The sequence below is a fragment of the Mobula hypostoma genome, chromosome X1 (genome assembly GCF_963921235.1).
Source record: "Mobula hypostoma chromosome X1, sMobHyp1.1, whole genome shotgun sequence".
NCBI lineage: Eukaryota > Metazoa > Chordata > Chondrichthyes > Myliobatiformes > Myliobatidae > Mobula > Mobula hypostoma.
The window spans coordinates 38,005,143-38,027,243 of NC_086128.1; the positions used below are offsets into that span (position 1 = coordinate 38,005,143).

The window sequence follows — 22,101 nt, forward strand, 5'->3', positions numbered from 1 at the left end:
AGCCACTGATTGTAAGGAATTTGTACGTTCTTTCCGTATCCAAGTAGGTTTCCTCCTGCATCCTAAAGATATACAGGTTAGTAGTTTAATGGGTATGATTAACCTAATAGGTATGATTGAACAGTTTGGGCTCGTTGGGCCGGGTGGGCCTGTTACCATGCTATATCTCTAAATAGATAAACTTTAGATAAACCTTTCATAATTTTAAAGATTTCTATTCAACCACTCAACAATTTTTTAATAAAGGAATAAAGGATCACTGAGTGTAATTATTTCATGATGATATAACTCAGTTTCCAATCCATCCTCAAATGATTTCTTCACTCTCTTCAAAGAATCTACAATAAAATGCTGATACTCCACTATAACACTATTGAGAAATCCCGGTGTTTTGGCATATAACTTTCCAGGTGATAATTGTCATGCTACCTTTCAACTGCTGGAAAATGTATTATAACATTGTATAACACCTTAAAAGATTAAAAGTATGTTATGGTATCCAGTGGTCCAAAAACACTCACTCTGGCACTGCAAAATCCCGAGTGTGCAAATGATTAGGTTATTAATGTATCTATTTTTAAAAAATATGGTAACAAGAATTATACAAAAACTGAACGCTCCTACCTTCCTCTTTCAGCTGGATTTAACTATCATCTACCAGCTCATGCTCTTCCCCTTCCCCCTACCTTTTATTTTGGCTTTTGCCCTCTTTCTTTCTAGTCCTGATTAAGGGTCTTGGCTCAAAACATTGACTGTTCCTGTCCCTCCATAATGTGCCTGATCTGCTGAGTTCCTTCAGTGTTTTGTGTGTGTTGCTCTAGAAAGTCTCCAATTATAGATTTTTTTTTCAGTCTCTTTCTCTAGAAGTGGACTATTTGGTTTGCCTTTTTCAGTATCCTTATTAATCTATCCCATTTCTATTAAAATGTGATAGTGCGATCTTGTGTACTGAAACTAATTTGAAATTATGCCCATTTATTAACTTTGAGTTTGCAGCAGTTCTTGGTGTTGACTATTCATCCAAGTTATCTTTAAATTCAGAAATTGTGCTGATAATTTTGGAATCTGGGTCTTAGTACAAATTGAGAACAGTTGGGTTGCTTTACATCTTCAGCCATTCTGGGCACTCTGAACTCTGCTTTCTTTTAAAACTAGCTGGCCATGTACTTTTGTCCCTCCACCTGTAGAAGCCTGTTTAAAAACTGCATGCCATGCATTACCTTTATCTGCTCTCTGATAGTTCAAAAAGTTCATTGTTATGAGTTTGATTACAATGCCCCTGTTAAAATCTGTGTTGCCTAATGCATTGACTTTGGTTCTTAGGTATTCTACTTTGTTAGTTTTAAAAAATTGTTATTTTTCCTAACATGAAAATCTGGACATGCTTTATTTCCCTTTTTAAATATAAGGCTTGCATTATTTTTCTGCTGTCCTCTGGCAATTTACTTTTTACTATCAAATTTTCAGAGTAAATCTGATAATGCCTCTGATATCTCCTTCTAAAAGTAACTTTTGAATGATTTATTTACTGTTTATAGGACATATAGTCTTACAGCACAGCACAGGCGTTGTGCTGAGCTTTTAACCTACTTTAAGATCAATTTAACTCTTCTCTCCTTTAGACAGTAGGCCTCGATTTTTGTGTCGTCTGTGTGCTTAAGATTCTCTGAAATGTCCCTAAAGTATCTGCCTCTACCACCACCCCTGGCAGTGCATTCCACGCACCAAGAACTCTCTCTGTCTTTTTAAGAAAAAGTTACCTCTGGCATATCCCCTATACTTTCCGCCACTCAATATAAAATTATGACCCCTCATATTAGCCATTTTCAACCTGGAGAAAATGTCTTTGCTGTCCACTCGATCTATGCCTCATATTATCTTTCACACCCCCTCATTCTCCTTAGTTCCAAAGAGAAAAGTCTTATCTTGCTCAACCTATCCTCTTAAGACATGCTTTCCAATCCAAGCAGCATCCTGGTAAATCTGTTTCTCCTCTTTCTGTTTCAGAAATTGTTAGTTTATTTAATGTCTTCCTTTTTCTATTTTCAAATTCTGACGCCTTCTGATATCTTGTCTACTTATCTGTCACACTGGAAAATAATGAAGCAAATTATTCTTTAATAGTTCTATGGTTCTTACAATTGCTACTACTGCCCCTATTATTGGCGACTCTTCCTGTTCTAGCAAACCTGTTTCTCTTTCTGCGTTTCAATATTTTACTTCTGTGCTGGCTGATAATTTCATAGTTTATTTTAAAATTTATTTATGCCATTCTCTATCTTTGTATTTTCCCAGTCTTAGGAATCCTGTGATTTATAAAATTAAAAGCCAAACTGACAATGGGTAACATGAACCTGATAAACTCAAATTGATAATGTGTCTCTATGTCTAATTAGATCATTGCTGCAAATAACAATTTCCAACATGCTATTCACATGTAGTAATATTAAACAGGTTCAAGGTGCATTTATTATCAAAGTATGTATGCAGTATACAACTCTGAGATTTGTCTTCTCCAGACAGCCATGAAACAAAGAAAACGTAGAAGCTGTTCAAAGAAAAGCATCGACACCCCCATAAGCAAAAAAGAACAAATTGCGCATATTGCAACAAGAACATCAACCCCTCCCTCTATGTGCAAAAATCAAATTGTGCAAATGGCAATAAGAACTTCAACCCCCTTGTGCAAAAAAACAAATTGCACACCTGGCAACTAAAACATCAACCCCCACCCCCCAAAAATACAAATCACATAAATGGCAACAAGAACATTACTACCCCGCCCCTCCCGGCACAAAACACCAAACAAATCGAGCAAACAGCAATAAGAAAGAATGGGTGAAGTCCCAATCCTGGATAAGATACTGAACTGTTTATGTGGCCTGATCCAACTTGACATAAACCCAATCATTTTATCAGAATGTAAGTTCAACCAACTCACTATACAGATGGACATGTATCTTTTGGGCTTGTGTTGGCCCACTATGATAATAAGGGCCCCCAAAATAGGTGAAGGAAATAAGTAACAAAACATATGAAAGAACCATTTCAGAAACAAGAGAAAATCTGCAGATGCTGGAAATCCAAGTAACACATACAAAATACTGGGGGAACTCAGCAGGCCAGGCAGCATCTATGGAAAAGAGTACAGTCGACGTTTCGGGCTGAGACCTATAAGCAGTAAAGAATTATTTCATCAGTTTTTGTCAAGGGTTTATGTTTTGGAAAATCATAATACAAATGTTTTTCTTGAAATGCACTCCCTCTGTAATGCAAAGATGTACCATGTAATATTCATAACAAATTACAAGCGTTAATAGCACAAATAGAAATATATGTAACCTCAGTCAGTAGGTAGCATGTGTGGGGGGATAAAAAGACTTAAAATACGATGTCAAAAATGCCTCATCAGAACTGGATATGGGAGAAAGCAAATTAGTTTTAAGTTGCAGAGAGGATAAAAGAGGGATGGACTGGATTAAAAAGTTGATGGGGGGGGAGGTGCAGGGTTGCCCAGGTGAGTCCATTGTTCATGGAGTGTCCAGTTAACAGATTACTGACAGAAGTGAGACAGAAACAAAGATGTGGTATCATTGAAACACAGGTCATTAGCTGTTGCTGAAACCTGAAGCTAAACTGATAGAACTTTATCACTTATCTCTATTGTCTTTCAGCCGGTTAATTTCCTTTGATTATATTATGTTTTTGTTTAATTGTTTTCATATTTTAGAATCTCTTGTGTCTGCCTTCCACTACATTTGGTGTGACTTAATTGCACTTGATCTTCCTTTAGCTGGATTCTTTTTCTATCTTAAGAGCTGTGTCACTTCTATAAGCTCTATCTCCAATGACTGTAGCTACTGCACTTCTTTTGCCCTCTCTCTTTCTAGAACTGTTAATCATCTGTGATGTTTCAATATCAGTCCTGTTATTTTTCTCTTGCTATGAGGGAAATGGCCTCTTTTGATGATGCCTGACTTGTTGAGTTCTGTCAGCATTTACAAGAACTCCAGCTGATACAAGTCTAGCTTGTACAGCCTTTGCCCATAAGACATGAAGGCGAAACAATAAGCGAACTGTAACCTATTTAGAGTTGACCACTATTTTATAAAATTTTGGATCACAGTAATGGATTTATTGTCATATATACTGAGATCCAGTGAAAAGCTTTTGTTTATGTGCCATTCCATAAATAAGTACATTGAGATAGTACCATGGCGGTGGGGAGGGGTAGACAGAATGCAAAATATACAGTTATAGATACTGAGAAAGTGCAGGTAGACAAAAAAGGGCTATGTAGAGGTAGACTGAGAGATCAAGAACTCACCTTTACCATATAAGGTTTGTCAAGAGTCTGATAACAGCAGGATAGAACTGATCTTTGAGCTTGATGGTATGTATTCTTAAGCTTTTGTATCTTCTGTGTGGTTGGGAGTGTGTTGGTAGGGAGGTGGGGAGAAGAGAGAATGTCCTGTGTTAAGGGTGGCGCGGGGGGGGGGGTGGTGTTCTTGATGATGTTGAAAAGTATGATCTATCAGTTAGGATTTTATGACAATCCATTTTACTTGTGGTCAGCATTACTGATGACTTAATTTATTTATTTTTAGATTTGAGATAATTGATTGAATTTAAATTGAATAACTCCCATTGTGGAATTTGAATTATTGGTCTAGGCCTCTGGATGATTTGTGCAATAATTTACTCCCTGCTACGTTTGGCGCTACAGATACTTGTTAAGCGCATTTAGACAACATCTCCCAAGCCTTCAACATCAACAAAAAGAACAAGGGCAGAATGTGCCTGAGGACACCAGTATCTGCAGATTCTCCAAGTCATAAGTAGTCATGACTTGGAAAAATACTGCGATTCCTTCATCATCACTGGGTTAATTCCAGAAAGTCATTTCCTTCCCAATAGCACTGTAAGAGTATTTCCAGTAGAAGTATTGCAATAGTTCAGGACGGTGGTGTTGGATTGAGGTATAGAATTTGGTATCTTTCTTGTAGTTTAATTTTGCTATGCATGTTTGTATTTTTATATAATTGCCTACATACATCTGATTCAGTGGGTTTCCAGTGGTTACAGTTGCCTCTGTATTTTTCTGGAAACTTTTTGGTTGCAGTGGCAAGTGTCATATTACTCGAATCTGGTTATCTTATTGGTGAGCTGTTATCTCTGGTCCGAAAGGAGAAGACTGACTACTTTTTAGTTTCTTTCCTTTGCCTCTCTCAGCACTGCTTGTTCCTTCCTCTTTGTTGCTCTTGTAATACTTAATAAAATGATTGTAAGCAACAAGTGTCATGCCTCATTCTTGTCTTCTGAAGAACCTTTTGAATCACAAAGCATCAGGATCCAACATCACCCATCATCTCAAGACCAATTAATGTGTAATAAATGCCGGCCTTGCCTCTTCTCATTATGCAAACGAGTAACATAAAGTACTGTGGGAAATTTGACTAGATTCTTAAAGATTCTGTTCTGTTTTACATTTCCAGGCCAGGAGAATGAGTTGGTTGCCCTAATACCATACAGTGACCAGAGACTGCAACCACAACGAACGTCAGTATCAATGCTTTACTGTTGCAAACGTGTTATTTTACTAATAGAAAAGAAAAAAGAAGAATGTCAGTTCTAATTCTGGGTTTTGATTTACTTTTCAGGAAGCTGTATGTGGCAGTTGCTGTGATCATCAGCCTTTTGATCAGTGGGCTTGCAATCTTTTTCCTTTTCCCACGTTCCATTGATGTTGAACATGTTGGTATTAAGTCAGCCTATGTCATTGATGACAAGAAGGATTACAGAGTTATTCTTAAAATTACGGTAGGATTTGTTTATATTAAATCATAGAACATAGAAGAGTACAGCACAGGAACAGGCCCTTCAACCCAATGTTGTCTGGAACTAATTAAATTAGTAATCAAATGACCAATTAAACTAATCCCTCTGTCTACACAATGTCCATATCCTTCCATTTCCCTCACATTCGTGTGCCTTTTAATCATCTCCTAAAAGTCCCTTACGTATCTAACTCTACCATCACCCTGAGCAGCGCATTCCAGGCACCCACCACTCTGTGTTTAATAAAAAATAAAAACATAAAAAACTTGCTCCTCACATCTCCTTTGAATTTACTCCTTCTCACCTTAAATGCATGTGCTCCGGTATTAGATATTTTAACCCTGGCAGAAAGATGCTGGCTGTCTATCCGTGCCTCTCATAATCTTATAAAACTCTGTCAGATCTCCCCTTGATTTCTGTCGCTCCAGAGAAAGTGATCCAGGTTTGTCCAACCTCTCATGACAGCAGATGCCCTCTAATCCAGGCAGCATCCTAGTAAACCTCTTCTGCACTGGCTGCAAAGCCTCAACATCCTTCCTATAATGGGGTGACCAGAACTGTATGCGATACTCCAGATGCAGCCTAACTAGAGTTTTATAAAGCTGCAGCATAACTTCCTGACTTTTGAACTCAGTGCCTCGGCTAATAAAGGCAAGCGTGCCATATGCCTTCTTAACCACTAATCCTGTATAATGATCAGTTCAAAGTTCAAAGTATTTATATGTCAGATAATGGCCTGGATGGTGGATGTCCTTGATGGATGCTGCTTTCTTGTGTCAGCGTTCGTTGTAGTTGGGGAGGGCTCTTTCTGTGATAGATTGGGCTGTATCCTCTACTTTTTGTCGGCTTTTCTATTCATGGGCATTGGTGTTTCCGTACCAGGCTGTGATACAACCAGTCAGGATACTCTCCACTGTGCATCTATAGAAGCTTATCAAAGTTTTAGCTGACATACCACATCTGTACAAACTTCTAAGACAATAGATGCCTTGTCATGCTGCCTTTGTGATGGCACCTCCGAGCTGGTCTGATATGAAAGCGCCAAGGAATTGGAGGTTACCATCTTTCTCCACCTCCAATCCCCCAATGAGGATGAGCTCATGGACCTCGGGTTTCTTCCTCCTGTAGTCGATAATCAGCGCTTTAGTTTTGCTGACATTGAGTGAGAGGCTGTTGTGGCACTATTCAACCTGATTTTCAGTCTCCCTCCTGTATGCAGATTTGTCACCACCTCTGATTTGACTAACAACAGTGGTTTCAATAACTAAGGGATTGATTTCCATGTAATTTGACTTCTACCAACTACAGTATCTAATTGTTCATTTTCCAGAAATGGATACATGTTGAAAGGAAAAATGATGAAGTAGTATAAGGACATTGCAATCTGAAAATTGGTTTGGATGCTCGTTTCTGCCTTTCCTGGTTGGAATACTGATATGATTCAAGGATTCAAAGTACATTTATTATCAAATTAAGTCTGCAGTATACCACCCTGAAATCCATCTTCACACAGACAGCCACAAAACAAAGAAAACTATGGGATCTGTTCAAAGAAAAACATCAAACCCACCCCCCCACGCGCAAAAAAAGCAAATCGCGCAAACGGCAAAAAAAGAGCGAAAAACACAGAATATATAAGACAAAATCAAAAGAGTCCAGGCATTTTCGGTTTGGCTCAGTTCAATTCAATCTAGCGCTGTGTCATTTGTTGACTGCAGGGCACAGAGCCAGTCCACCTTGATCAAAAATGCCCAAAATAACAACTGGAAAAAAGAGGGATCAGAAACCAGAAACACATCATAATGCGAACTACAGAGTCCAATCCACAAACCATGTCAATTAAACCTTGCCCAAGTCCTAGGACTCCAGCACAATCTTTTAGCAGCATCAATCAAGAGTGAGAGAGAGACTATTTGAACAGAGGGATCTTCCTCCGGGAGCACGGGAGCAGCGTGTGACAAGGAGAGAGAGAGAGAGAGAGTCACGTGTAGACACCTTCCTCCAGCAGCAGCGAGTGAGAGTCTGGTAGACAGTGCTGAACACTAGCTCACCTTCAGCTCCTGCCTTGATGATTTCAATCTTCCTTAATGCTTCAATCAGTGAGATTGGCAAGAAATGGAGTTGATCATGGCCTCGCAACCCGTCTCCAGGCTTCTTGGAGCACGCTTTGCTCGAGCCCTCACCAAACTCCCTTGGAGACAGCAAAGTGCCAGATCGCTCAATCGGCCCAAAAATACACCACCAAAATGTAGATCACAGACTTCAACAGTAGCAGGGCCGCATTTGAGAGAAAGAGCAGACATGAAAGAAGTAGTTTCGTGAATTGTCTGGAGAACATCGCCCTTGGTCACGTTCGCTGACGCCATCTTCAAATGATTTGGGTGGTGCCCATTAAGCCTTCAGGAGAAGTGCAAGTGTCCTACAAAACTAGCTACAACTTGACACTAATTAGTACCAGATTTCTATTTCATTCTCTGAAACTACCATTGAAGCCTCTGTGGTAAAGAAAAAATGGAAAAGTGCCCACTGATTGAAGAGGGAAAAACATCTTCAAGACATTTCCAAAGGTGGTGCCTCAAGACGGCAGCATCTGTCATAGAAGACCCTCACCATCTGGGATATGCACTTTTCACATCACTGCTATTGGGAAAGCCCACATTCAACATTTCAGGAACATCTCCTTGTCCTCTGCCATCAGATTTCTGAACAGTCCATGAACCTATGAGCATTACCTCATTATTCACCTTTTGTGCTATTTATTTATTTTTATAGCTTGTGACTTTTAGAGCATCTCTTGCACTGTACTGCCGCAATTCAACATATTATCATGATGTTTCAGTGATAATAATCCTGATTTTTGTTCTGAATTTCTGATTCTGAATTGTGAAATTAAAGTTGACGCCTTTCGTTGTTGTTTTAGCCTTTTCATTGCCATATTTTTTGTTTTCTCTTTTGCAGAATATACTAAACGTAACAAACTACAACTTCTACAGCATCAGTATTACTGATCTCAATGTACAGATTGTGTTTTTTAATGAGGTCCTTGGAACTGTCAACATCAAAAATACGACGGTCTTCAGGCCTTTGGGAGGCGGCCAGGTAATGACCATTGCCTCAGGTGATAGTGACAGATTGACTTGCTGTTTTAACTGCAATGTTAAATAGTGCTTTAAAGCAGAGTATGCCTATATTAAAATAGCACATGTGAATGTCTATGAACACATAAAGATGGTATCTTTGAATATATCACAAAGCCACATATCTGACCTAATTATTTGCTTTGCTTTGTACCTTGTCAGAGAGGGAAGATGTGGGATTTTTTTTCAACCAAATCTTAGTTTAGTTGAATCTTAATACATCAGATATAAGGCTGTATGGTGAACCTTGGCCACAGTGAAAGCAAGAAAACAAATGGATCTTTGTGTGGAACTAAATGTGGACAGAAGACATCTGGTTGAATTAAGGGGGTGTATGGGATGGTAAAGATGATTCACACCTGGAGTTGATTAAGATATAAATGAATATTCCTATGATGGTGAGATTAGATGTCAGTTGAGATAAGAGATGTTGTTGGACTTGGAGGCAGGAGCTTGTGATGGTGTTGGTCTGCCCATAAAATGTGAAATGTAGTTCATGGGCATTAGAACCATTACACTATTGTCTATTGAGAGTGAATGGACAGCAGGATGAAATGGTTATCCTATAAACGCTTAGGTTTTCAACTGTAATTATTCACTGTTCAGCCATGATTTTATAGGGCTAGTATCTGTTTCATAATGAAAATATAGATTACGCAAGATCTAGGAAAAGAAAATTGTTACCTGTTGAGTTTCTCTTTCATAAAGAAGTGGATACTAAACTTTAACACAGTAACACAATAAAAATTCAACCTACTCAGGATTTTGGTGCAGACTATTGGATTCTATTCCATTCTGTTGATAGTCCAAATTATTATTAATTGTTATATTTAGATGTCTATAGTAAATGTCCCATGGCTTAAAGGGAGCAGGGGAAACAGGTCCCAGTCATTTTAAAGAGTGCATGGGAACTAGGGTTCCAGTGAGTTTGAATGGGGTGTGGGAGTTGGAAGGGAGCATGGAAAGCGTGACTTGGATGCTAAATCATCGGTATTTCTGAATATTCAGGGAGCAGATTGTCAGTGTTTTTCTGTAATCATTTGAGCTAATCGCAGGGCCAATAAGTGTGTTCAAATTGGATCTAAGATCATAAGACACAGAGCAGAATTGGGCCGAATCTTTAATGCCCTCAATAATCAAAAACCTTTAAATATACATAATGATTTGGCCTCCACAGCTGTTTGTGGCAACAAATTCCATAGATTTACCACTCTCTGGCTAAAGAAATTACTCCTCATCTTTGTTCTAAAGGGACATCCTTCTATTCTCAAGCTGTGCCCTCTGGTCCTAGACTTCCCCCACTATTGGAAACATCCTCTCTATGCCCACTCTGTCTAGGCCTTTCAGTATTCAATAGGTGTCAATGAGATCCCCCCTCATCCATCTAAATGCCAGTGAGTACAGGCCCACAGCCATTAGACACTCCTTACATATTAACCCTTTCATCCTTGGGATCATTCTCCTGAACCTTTTATGGACCCTGACTAGAATCTTTATCCCCAGTTTCAGGGAGACAAGTTAGTTTTACTTGACTGGTTTTATTGCAATAATTATCCTATTCAATACCCGAGGAACCATAGATTCAGCCATCTGGCGTATGTGCCAGTGGTGCAAAGCTGCCATCTGTAGGATTATGGCAACACACACAAAAATTACTGGTGAACACAGCAGGCCAGGCAGCATCTATAGGAAGAGGTACAGTCAACGTTTCGGGCCGAGACCCTTCGTCAGGACTAACTGAAAGAAGAGATAGTAAGAGATTCGAGAGGGGGAGGGGGAGATCTGAAATGATAGGAGAAGACAGGAGGGGGAGGGATAGAGCTAAGAGCTGGAAACTTGATTGGCAAAAAGGATATGAGAGGATCATGGGACGGGAGGCCTAGGGAGAAAGAAAGGGGGAGGGAATCGCAGCGGATGGGCAAGGAGTATAGTGAGAGGGACAGAGGGAGAAAAAAAGAGAGAAAAAAGGGAAAAGATAGATAAATAAATAAATAAGGGATGGGGTACGAAGGGGAGGTGGGGCATTAACGGAAGTTAGAGAAGTCAATGTTCATGCCATCAGGTTGGAGGCTACCCAGACGGAATATAAGGTGTTGTTCCTCCAACCTGAGTGTGGCTTCATCTTGACAGCAGTGGAGGCTGTGGATAGACATATCAGAATGGGAATGGGACGTGGAATTAAAATGGGTGGCCACTGGGAGATCCACGACTAGAGGCATGGTAGGATTTTCAGCAGATCTGAAAATACGTTTTTTTAAAAAATATTCAATAGATGCATATTTAAGGAGTGAATTTAAATAGTTTCTTTGAAATCCAGAAAACATTACACAGAACTAGAACTACCAACCTACAAATTTTCCTGAAAAAAAATGTCAACAGTAAATGCAATGAATGGAGCAAAGTTACACACAAATTGTGTGTAGATTGGTTTATAATTGACAGGGATAGTGATGTCACAGCAGATAGCCTTCACTTATTGTGAGATTTTCTGCCCAAAAGCCATTCCACACATCTTAGTGTATAGGTATTTGTTGAGCAAGAAAACACAAACACATTACAGTTCCTATGACTGCTGTTCTTGGCAAATCATGAATTTAAGTCTTTCATATACATAGAACCATACAGCAGAGGGAAAGGACCTTCAGCTCACCATGACTGTACCAACAATGATGCCAATCTAACTAATTCCATCTGCTTGCACACGGTCCATACCCCTCTATGCTCTGCCTGTTTGTGTATTGGTTTAAATGACTCTTAAACAATGGCAGTGTCTGCATAGTAGGCACTTACTCCTCTCTGCATTTATATAAAAAAACTTGAACCAAAGGGTATGTGGAAGAAATTAAGAAGAACTGTATCACAGATGTTTATATTTTGGATTGGACCTTTTATCAAACAATTTTTATTCATTACTCTACATTTTTTGTTCTCCAAAGTGACCTACCAGCCTGAGATGTGAGGACTTGATTGAGACAAGAGAGGAGCTTAATAAGAAATGGCATTATAATCCCCTGTCTTTCTGATGTGGAAGCAATTGCATACAGATAAACGTATTGATTTGTCACTGATACGAGTCTAGCATATAATTCATTCTATGTAGATTACTTCTGGTTAATTATTGACTTGGACACAGAGACAAACTCACAATGCAACAAAATTTCTTCTGTTACTGCTGTCAGAATACCCAGAATTTCAAATTTGCATTTATTCCATGCAAATTAAACATGTAACTGAGCTAGATCAGCACAGGTGAGATTTTGAGCTCTGTTCATTCACCGTTTATCTATATCCATGTATAACACAAGCTGCATGTCCCATCTCTGTTTATATGATTTCATGGGTTTCTGCTCGCACTCTAAGTAATTTGATCATGTCTTTACTTTTCAGATTTTCTATGCAGTCACTGCTACACTAGATGATCTCGGCATGTAGTAAGTATCATGAAGATATTGCATTTAGGAATTACTACTGATAGAAATTAACTAGCAGTAATAAAGGGGAAATGTTTTCTATTTAACTGCTGAAGTGCAGAAGATTATCTCTGTCAGCTTGGTCACAAACTAAATAATACTGAACTACGAAAAAGCTAACTTTGATTTAAGTAATTATGTTCGCATCTTTAGAAATTCCCAAATTCTTTTACAGCCAGTGTCGTATGATCAATGTTTTGTTAGTACATTTTGAGAGTCAGTGCTTATGGAGGTCCACAAATGGCAGCAAAATAAGTCACCAGTTAAACTTCATTCTGAAGATTGAATGTTGATCAAATACCAAAATTATGTTCCTCTCAGGAGTTATTTTAGGCTGATCTGTAAATGCATATGGAGCCATGGTTTAACATTATATCCAAAAGACACGGCAGTATATCACATAATTCTTTACCATTGCATTGAACCGATGCCCCATGTATTCGGTTTGTATTGGACTCACTTCCATAAGCTTCTAGCACTGGTTTGAGATTGCTATTACCTGAACTAAGATGATATATTTAAGAACTAAAATATTTTTCATTACTATCATAAACCTGATAATGTTTTGTGCATTCTCGTACACAAAGAAGTTTCTCAGTTTTCCCTCTGCCTCTGCTTGTGATGACAACTTGCACAAAGATATACTGTAGGTTGATGGACCCCAGTGTTGAAACTATTGGACATCTTGTGCATTCTGGGTCGACCTCATTGATAGGTGTAAAGATTAATTAATTTTAAATTGATTATACAATACTATTTCAGCATAAATAGCAATTTTGGGAGAAGGGTAACACAACATATATTGATGTTTATGTGTACTCTGTTACATACATGTCAGATAATCTATAATGTTTTTTCCAATTTTGTCTTTTAGCCATTATTGCACAATGCCTGAAATCAAAGTCCACAATATTGTGATCTCAATACAGTAAGTGTTCTGGATTAGAGTTCCTTCTTTGTAGAATCTGAAATAACATAATCCAGTTAAATTAACTATTTTATTTTAACCAAGACCACTTTTTCCTTATGCAAAGTGAAATATTTTTATTTCCCTCTCTTAAACAGGGAAGTAGAATCATCCATATTATGTTACATGTTCAATCCAGAAGAATTATTATTTTATTGTAGACAGTGACCTTATTTCTGTATATAATGACTTATTCTCAGTTTTGAACTTGATAAGTAAGTAAATTATATAACTGTGTTTAAAAAATTTAATTTGTTTGTGTTTTAAAATGCTGTTAAGTACATATGCTACAGCGTTCGCATTGCAGTTGGGTGCACTTTGCATAAACAATGCGATCTGTTAAACAATGTTAACAGTGTGCTTCTCCATCCAGTTGGGGACATGTATTTTCACCATCACTGCTTTCCTGCCCCGAGATTCTTTATGGTTTTCTTTTATGGTGTTTCTCAACTTAATGTATTGTTGTACTTTGAGAAGACACATGTCATAAAATGAATCCATTTGTGCAGCTAAGTTGTTTAAGTGTAGCACTGTTTGGGTAGAAAACTTCCTAAAATGTAAGCAGAACTGCAACTACCACCTAAATTAAATTCAATAATGGATTTTTTCAAGGAAACATTTTACCATTTATTCTTTTCCATCTCTTCCAGAGCAACGGTAACAGCCTGGTATTTGTCACACTCTGAGCAAGTCTCTGTTGATGCTTACCAATACGTTGATTGCGGCTCCAATACCACCCATCTTCATAGCCCCTATTACCCTCCCCAGAGCAAACATTTGCAAGAGGTTGTCAGTTAATGCAAATAATGTTACTGTCCTTTCACTAAAGGCTTACAGCATGGCACAAATACATCCTCCTCTGTGCGTAGATAATGTGCTTCTGATCTGACGAGAATCTCCATCAGCCAGTTCTGTACCCGCCTGCTTGATTATTTGATAGTACCCTGTGTAATAATGTAACACTTCTAAGAGGAGTAAATGAACTTGGCATGTTGAGTGTATAATGGTGATTTGATAATCTGACAGTTCCAGTAAAAACAAATTCTGCTGAAATGCTGAACCTAAACTATGATTTAGATCTAACTAGGAAGTAAACCAAGAAAATTATCCAAGTTACTTAATTTTAGATATGACATTCATGCTTATAATGACGTCCAAATTTAAGTGTGTGTCTCTTAAATAAGACCTCTCGTTTTCTGTCTCCCATTAGAAGTGATAAGAACATCTTAAAAGGTCATTATGTCATCCCTCTGGATCATATTTGGGAGATTCATTTACATTTGTAGAGCATGAAGATTGAAACATCTGAAAAAAGTGCAAAACTGTCAAAATATTTCAATTATAGAAAAACAGGATGTATGGAATGATAAAATGTGTAAAAATAATTAACCAAGCAATACTGGAGTAAATGACACCAGTATTTTATTAGAAAGCCATTTCAGCCTGTAAAGTCTATGCTAGTTCACAAAATAATCTCATTCGCCACTAATTTTCTCTGCAACCATATTCTCATCAACTTCCCCTAGACTCCTGCGATCACCTGTACATTTAAAATGGCTAATTAGCCAATCAACTCTCCTGTATTTTGGATATGGGAGGAAACTGGGGTATCAGAGAAAGTGCGTATGGTCACAGCAGAATGTGTATACTCTTGTTTTAAAAAAAACAGCACTGGAGATCTGGACTGAACCCAGGTCACTGGAGTTGTGAGAGAACAACTCTGCTAGCTGTGCCACTGGATTCCTGAAGTTTCTGGTTGTATTGTTTAGTGCCTTCCAGTGAGCCACCTGTTACAGTTTCATCACTGATTTGATTCCAGAAATAAGAAGAACCAATTTTAATATACTTTAAAATATCCAATTGAAATTCCTCATGGTTCAGCAGATAAATATGTTGTGGTTTGTACTTCCGATTATGCAAGCTGGTTCCAGGTGTAGTACCTGGCCTCTTTATTTAGATAATATTAGATTGGAACGAGGAGAGAAAAGATGGCAATGTAGGCCAAGAATCTTGCTGTGATTGCTAAGTAACAACCTGACTCGAAGTGTATTTGTGTGAATATTGCAGAATAATAGAAATTCATTGCGCTGTGTTAGCTCATTTTGCCTATCTGACTGATAACGAGCTACTTCTGTTATTGCTCCATCACCTTGTGTGGTATTTTTTCAGCACTTTTTGTAGATTTTTCGTAGATATATGAAAATAATGTCTTCTACCTTAAATCCCTGTCCCCTTGTTTTGACCTTCCTGTTAAAGGAAGCGAGTACTTCATCCTAGCCAAACCTCTTGTAATCTTGCATCTTTATTAAATCAATTATCAGCCTCCTCTATTCTGAAAGAATCAATTCCAGTGTATCCAATCTTACCTCCTAAACCTAATCACTATGGCATCTTTCTCACAAATCTGTTCTATACCCTGTCCTATACTATTGTATCCTTCTCGTAAAGTGACTAAACTGAATACCACACTCAATATTTGTTTTAGTGTCTTGTACAGTTCCAGCACTGCCTTCCTGCAGGCACTGATTGGCTCTGATGCTCCCCATTGTGGAATAATCTGTGGGATATTTGAATGAGCATGATGCTTGGTGGAACTACATCACTGTACAAAGCGACCAATTTAACAAAGGAGGAAAAAATATTGCCAGCCATGTTATACACTTGATCCAGGAAATGTTTCTAGCCAAGAGCACTATCCTCTTTTTTTTTTGTGTACTACTATTCTTGGTAGGTATTGGTATTTGGGTTTTTATCAGTCATCGAATACAAATAGAGCTATTTCAATATTTTCAGATGAATTACTATATTAAGGAGATAATTCAAGTTGTTGTCAGTTAAATAATCTAATGCTCCATTTTTATTATTATTATTAATAATTCATGGGAGTGCCATCTCTAAATTGACCCTGAAGTGAGGAGACAGTTAAAAGACAACCACATTGTTAGGTCTGGAGTTACACATGTGCAGGGTCAGATGGGGAAGACAAATTTTCTCCTCTGAATGGTGTGTGGCTTTTTCTGGAAGTGTTCCAGTATTATTATTATCATTACAGAGATGATATTTTGCTTAGTTCCAGATTTAAATTTACTGAAATTTAAATTCTTGCGGCGTACGGAGTAAGGTGGTGCAACAGTGGAGACAGCTGGATGTGCATCTAGCACATCCCTTTGGGTGTATGGAGTTCCGAGGTTACCGCATTCCATCGCTTATACTGTCACCATCTAATTCATGCTGAGTGGAGTGGGTCATTTCAAGTCCTTTTAATCAAAGAGAAAAATATTCAGTAGGATATCATTCTTTTGTCAAACCATCCCATGGAGATCCTAACACATATTTTGCCTTATTCAATTTTGATTGATAGATATAGAAAGCTCATCATTCCTGTGAGGCCTTTCTTTGCCTTGTTGCATTGGGTTGGTGCTGAAGAGAAACAGTTTTTAAAACCATACTTGGTTACTTCAGTTAGAAAGTGACTAGATTTCATTCAACTAATAGCAAATTATCCCTTATGTGATGCCCATGATTTTCTGTCCAGTGATTTTAATGGATCAAAAATGTTGGACACATCTGATCTGTCCTAACAATGTATACAGTACAAGTCTTCTAGTACTTAAGGTTCCATCTAATATATTCTTTATAATCAAGTCTAAAAAAATTTTGGACAGTGAAGAGAGTAAGCTCCTGTTTTTTTTTTCCAGTCCAAGAGAATTCATTTATAAATTTACCAAAGGGATAGGTGAAAGGAATAATTTATTATCACTTTTATGAAGTTAAGACACCTAGTAACAAGGAGATTTTAGTATTTTGATGCATAGCATGCTCACTGAATTTTGAATTAAATGTGAAGGTGCAAGTGTATTTAGACATTCTTTTTAATTTAAGAGTATAATCACTTTTGTTTCTGTCACTGTATACATATGGGGTATGAAGCAGGAGCAACTTATTTTACAGTGAATGGCTTTTAAATGATTCTGATACCATCCATAATAACACTTCAAAGGCCACAAAGTTAAAATGTTAAAAGTATCTACCACAACAATTTCTTTTTTCATTATCATGATATAATTGTCTCTTCATCTTGTTCCATTTGTTAAGAATTGCTTATGTGTAGTAAATGTATTTAGTACTCATTGAAATGACAAACTGTGCTGTAACTTATTGATTTGGTATTCCCGTAAGTGTATATAATTATGCCTGACACTACAGAAATGAGTATGAGATTGAAAAGGAGTGTACATTTGAATGGTGCTAGACATGCAGCAGAACATCAAATTATTTGAGTTTTAAGCCTTGGTGAGTCAATGTAAGTGATACAAACAAAAAGTGAGTAAATTATTGATAGATACTCAGTAAATTCATGGCTTTTTGTTTTACTAACCTTTGCAGTTCAAGAAGGTAACAGATTCAGCCTCTATTGTGCATTTGACTGAATTTGTGCAGATGGCTTCAGCATCCTTGATCTCAGAAAATGCTGCCATTGTACTGCTGTTTCTAATTACAATCTATCAACTCCTGCTAATAACTGCATGATTTAGAAAGGGATCAAGGTCAGGGCGCTGATCTGCACAGCTGATCAATATGTCAAGCTCAGAGATTGAGCAAAATCCAGTCAAGTTTGTGCAGTTCTCCCTTGTAAACACCTTCAGGAAATTAAAAAAAAAAGATAAATATTTGAGAAATTGTTTGGATGCTCATATCAACACTGGTAACTGAAGAACATTTAACTTGTTATGTAAAGTAATTTCATTTTGCTGTTATGAATGTTTTGGAGAACTGACTAATAAAATGTTTTGACGTAACTATTTTAGTGTTATGCCATTCCATTTGTTACAGATAAACCTGTGGCAATGAAATTACAGAAGGAGCACAACATTGCTGTGCATGTACTTTGAGGTCACACTGTTTCCCAAATATAACAATTTATGAAAATAAAACAACATTGTTGAATTTGAAATGTAATTATTTTTAAATGCTGCTTCTTCATTTTTTGAATATATTGTGAAAAATGCCAGGTCAGAGGCAGAGAGTTAAGACTGGAATTTAAAATCTGAATTCTGAGAATTGAAATTGGTGTTTTTAATATAATTGAAACACCTGGATTCGAGTGTTATACAGTGCCTTAAAAAAGTATTCTGTCCCCCAACTCTTTGATCACGTAAATGAGTATTACAACCAGAAATTTTGATCAATTTAACTGAGAATTTGTATTTGTGAATCATGCTCCCTTTTTTTCCACAGTAAAGCCCAAAAAACAGGGAAAATTGTAAAGCATGAAAAACTAAAAATTCAAAAACTGAAATGTCAGCAGTTCAAAAGTATCCATTACCCTTTGCTCGATACTTAGATGAACCACCTCTCGCAGCTATTAAGGCCAGTAATCGTTTTGGTTAAGTCTCCAGTAGCTTTGCATGACATATGCCGGTGATATTAAATCTGATTCAGACAACGTATTCTCAAAAATTCCCTGCTAAATTGATCAAAGTCCCTTGTTGTAATACTGATTTATGTGAACAAAGTGTTGGAGACTGAATGCTTTTCAAGGCACTGTAGTTCCTTCAAACATATTAATTACACCAGATAATTAATAATTTTAGAAATTCTTTTTAAAGGTGGCCCAATTAAGCTTGTATAATATGCTGCCACATTGCAGTTAACATTTTCAGTTTGTATAAACAGTAAAATACAAAAGATAATTAAATACACTAAATACTGTTGGTAAAGTAGAATTTGCTTTAATCAGCTGCAGTCCATTAATTCTCCTACCTAAAATTTAGACTTATTAGAAATAGAACCATCCAATCAACTAGATAACCAAATCATGGATCTTCTATCATTTTGTGTCTTTGAACTTTGGCGAAAAGTGTAATAGTACTGAGAACATGCCTGTGCTTGACACTTTTGCATATTGTTACGTTGTCATTTGAGAAATGCTGGCCCCAAACTGGGTTTTGCATCCATTACAATGCAAAATTTAGTGGAATTTGTCTTCTGTTATTTATATTGTTAGATGAACTCCCACTTTTGATACCATGACATCAATATACTATTGGTGATGCCGGGAGCAAGTAAATGTGTGTAACCTCAGTGCCATTTTACCATGGTAACTGTTAAAAGTATGAACTGTTCTGATCTTAATTGTACCGCTGATATAAGTATGAAAACGTGATATGTGTTAATTTTTCCCCTGCCTAAATCCAGTGTGTATAGCAAAAGGCTAAACGGTTATATAACTTTTGAAGTCTTAATTTAGCTGTACAACTGTGTTGCTTTAAGTATAATGAGTTCTGTAGAAAGTCTTGCATCTTGTTATTTTAAATTGGTACTGGCTTTTGTTTTCAAGTGAATTGTCTTGCAGACATAGCTATGTTGCTGATTAAAGAATAATTGAAGTTCCGATGTGAGGTTGATTTCTTTTTATTGCTAATTATTTTGTGATAACTTGAGTAGAAAAAAAACGTGACTTGAATTACCTGAATTGCACAGTCCTGGTAATGTTCACATTTCATTTATGAACTAATTTGTGAACTACATGAGATACAAAAGGAAACAGAGATGGAATCAGGTTTAATATTGCTGCCATACAGTACTGTGCAAAAGTCTTAGGCACATGTAAATGAATTCTGTAAAGCAAAGATGTTTTAAAAAAAATGAAATGTTTCTAAATATCAAAAAATTTACTATAAAGAGCAGTAAGCAGTAAAAAAAAACTAAATCAAATCAATATTTGGTGTGACCACCCTTTTTCTTTTAAAAGTGCATCAATTCTCTTGGGTACTCTGTCATGCAGTTTTATAAGAAAATCGTCTGGTAGGTTGTTCCAAGCATCTCGGAGAACTTGCCACAGTTCTGCAGACTTTGGCTGTCTCGCTTGCCTCTGTCTCTCCAGGTAATTCCAGACAGACTCGATAATGTTGAGATCAGGACATTGTAGTACGTAATAACAAACTATAAATTGCAATAATTTAAAAAAATATATAGTATTGTGCAAAAGTCTTGGGTGGGTGTGTGTGTGTGTATGTGTATATATATATATATATATATAATACATAATATAGTGTCTAAGACTTTTGCAGCAGGAGGGGTTTGGGACTGGTGACAGAGAAAGAATGCCAGGAGTGTGGGGTGGCACATGTGCAGACACACACAGCCCTGAGACGCCAGACAAGGTCATTTGATTTTAAACAATTGGTTTATTAATCATTACAGAATGTCTGGTTCTTCCCACTCCCTCCCCGCTTCCCCTTTACCCAACCATGATTCCTCTCTCCCTGTCCCCGACCCATTATCAGTCCACAATAGAGACCCATATCAGAATCAGGCTTATCATCAGTCACATATGTCATTTAATTTGTTTTTCTGTGGCAGCAAGTACAGTACAATACTTTGAATTACTACAGTACTGTGCAAAAATCTTAGGCACCCTAGCTATATATATAGTCCAGGTGTCACAGCTCCAAGTGCTCTGATCACCACTAGGATTACTCTGCCTTTAACCTTCCAGCTCTTTCTTTCTTCAGCTTCTCATATTCTTTCTTCCTGATGTTACTGTCATTTTGGATTGCCACATCTGTTACTATTGCTTTCTTCTGTTCTTTGTTTGGAAGTCCCACGGGATCTTAGCTCTGTTGTTCTCCACTACCTTCTCAGGTATTTCCCATTTGGACTTGGGAGTGTCCAATCCATATATATACACACACACACACATACACCAGACAGTGATGCAACCAGTTAGAATACTCTCCACAGTACATCTGTAGAAATTTGTGAAGGTCTTTGATGACATACAGATTTTTTTCCCTCAAACTCCTTATGAAATATAGCCATTGTTGTGCCTCATTGTAGTTACCTCAATATGTTGGGCCCAGGATAGATCTTCAGAAATGTTGACACCCAGGAACTTGAAACTGCTCACCCTTTCCACTTCTGATGACTGGTGTGTGTTCCCTTAACTTCTCCCTTCCTGAAGTCTACAATCAATTCCTTGGTCTTACTGACATTGAATACAAAGTTGTTGCAACATCACTAAACTAGCTGATCTATCTCGCTTCTGTATGCCTCCTCATCACCATCTGAAATTCTGCCAACAATAGTTGTGTCATCAGCAAATTTAGCATCTGAGCTGTTCCCAGCCACAGTTGTGGGTATAGAGAGAGTAGAGTCGTGTGCCAGTGCCAGTGTTGATTGTCAGCAAAGATATGATATTTCTGATGCACACTGGCTGTGGGGTCCCAATGAAGAGGTCAAGGATCCAGTTGCAGACGGAGGTACAGAGGCCCAGGTTTTGGAGTTTGTTGTTTAGAACTAAGGGTATGTTTATGTTGAAGACTCAGCTATATTCAATGAAATGGCAGCCTGACGTAGGTGTTGCTGTTGTCAATGTGGTTCAAGGCTGAGTGGAGAGCCAGTGAGATAGCATCTGCTGTCAACCTATTGTGGCAATAGGTAAATTGCAGCGGGTCCAGGTCCTTGCAGTGGCAGGAGTTGATTCTAGCCATGACAAACTTCTCAAAGCCATAGGTGTGAGTGCAACTGGGCAAGAGTCATTGAGGCAACTTACCTTGCTCTTGGGCACTGGTATGATTTTGAACACAAGATAGTCCTGACGAAGGGTTCCAGCCTGAAACATTGACTGATCATTTCCACGGATACTGCCTGACCTGCTGAGTTCCTCCAGTGTGTTGTGAGTATT

The 22,101-nt window shown here is 37.7% G+C and overlaps 1 protein-coding gene across 1 annotated transcript in view; it reads left to right on the forward strand.

Moving 5' to 3' along the window:
• The window catches only part of tmem106a (transmembrane protein 106A), a 42,025-nt gene extending 22,223 nt beyond the window's left edge, over positions 1-19,802 (forward strand). Inside the window, exons 3-8 of the mRNA XM_063037251.1 lie at positions 5,496-5,559; positions 5,661-5,820; positions 8,797-8,937; positions 12,363-12,406; positions 13,320-13,373; positions 14,063-19,802. Coding sequence (XP_062893321.1) covers positions 5,496-5,559; positions 5,661-5,820; positions 8,797-8,937; positions 12,363-12,406; positions 13,320-13,373; positions 14,063-14,210 — 611 coding nt within the window. The 3' untranslated portion in view covers positions 14,211-19,802. The remainder of the gene's footprint in view (positions 1-5,495; positions 5,560-5,660; positions 5,821-8,796; positions 8,938-12,362; positions 12,407-13,319; positions 13,374-14,062) is intronic.
• The last annotated feature ends 2,299 nt before the right edge of the window (positions 19,803-22,101 follow it).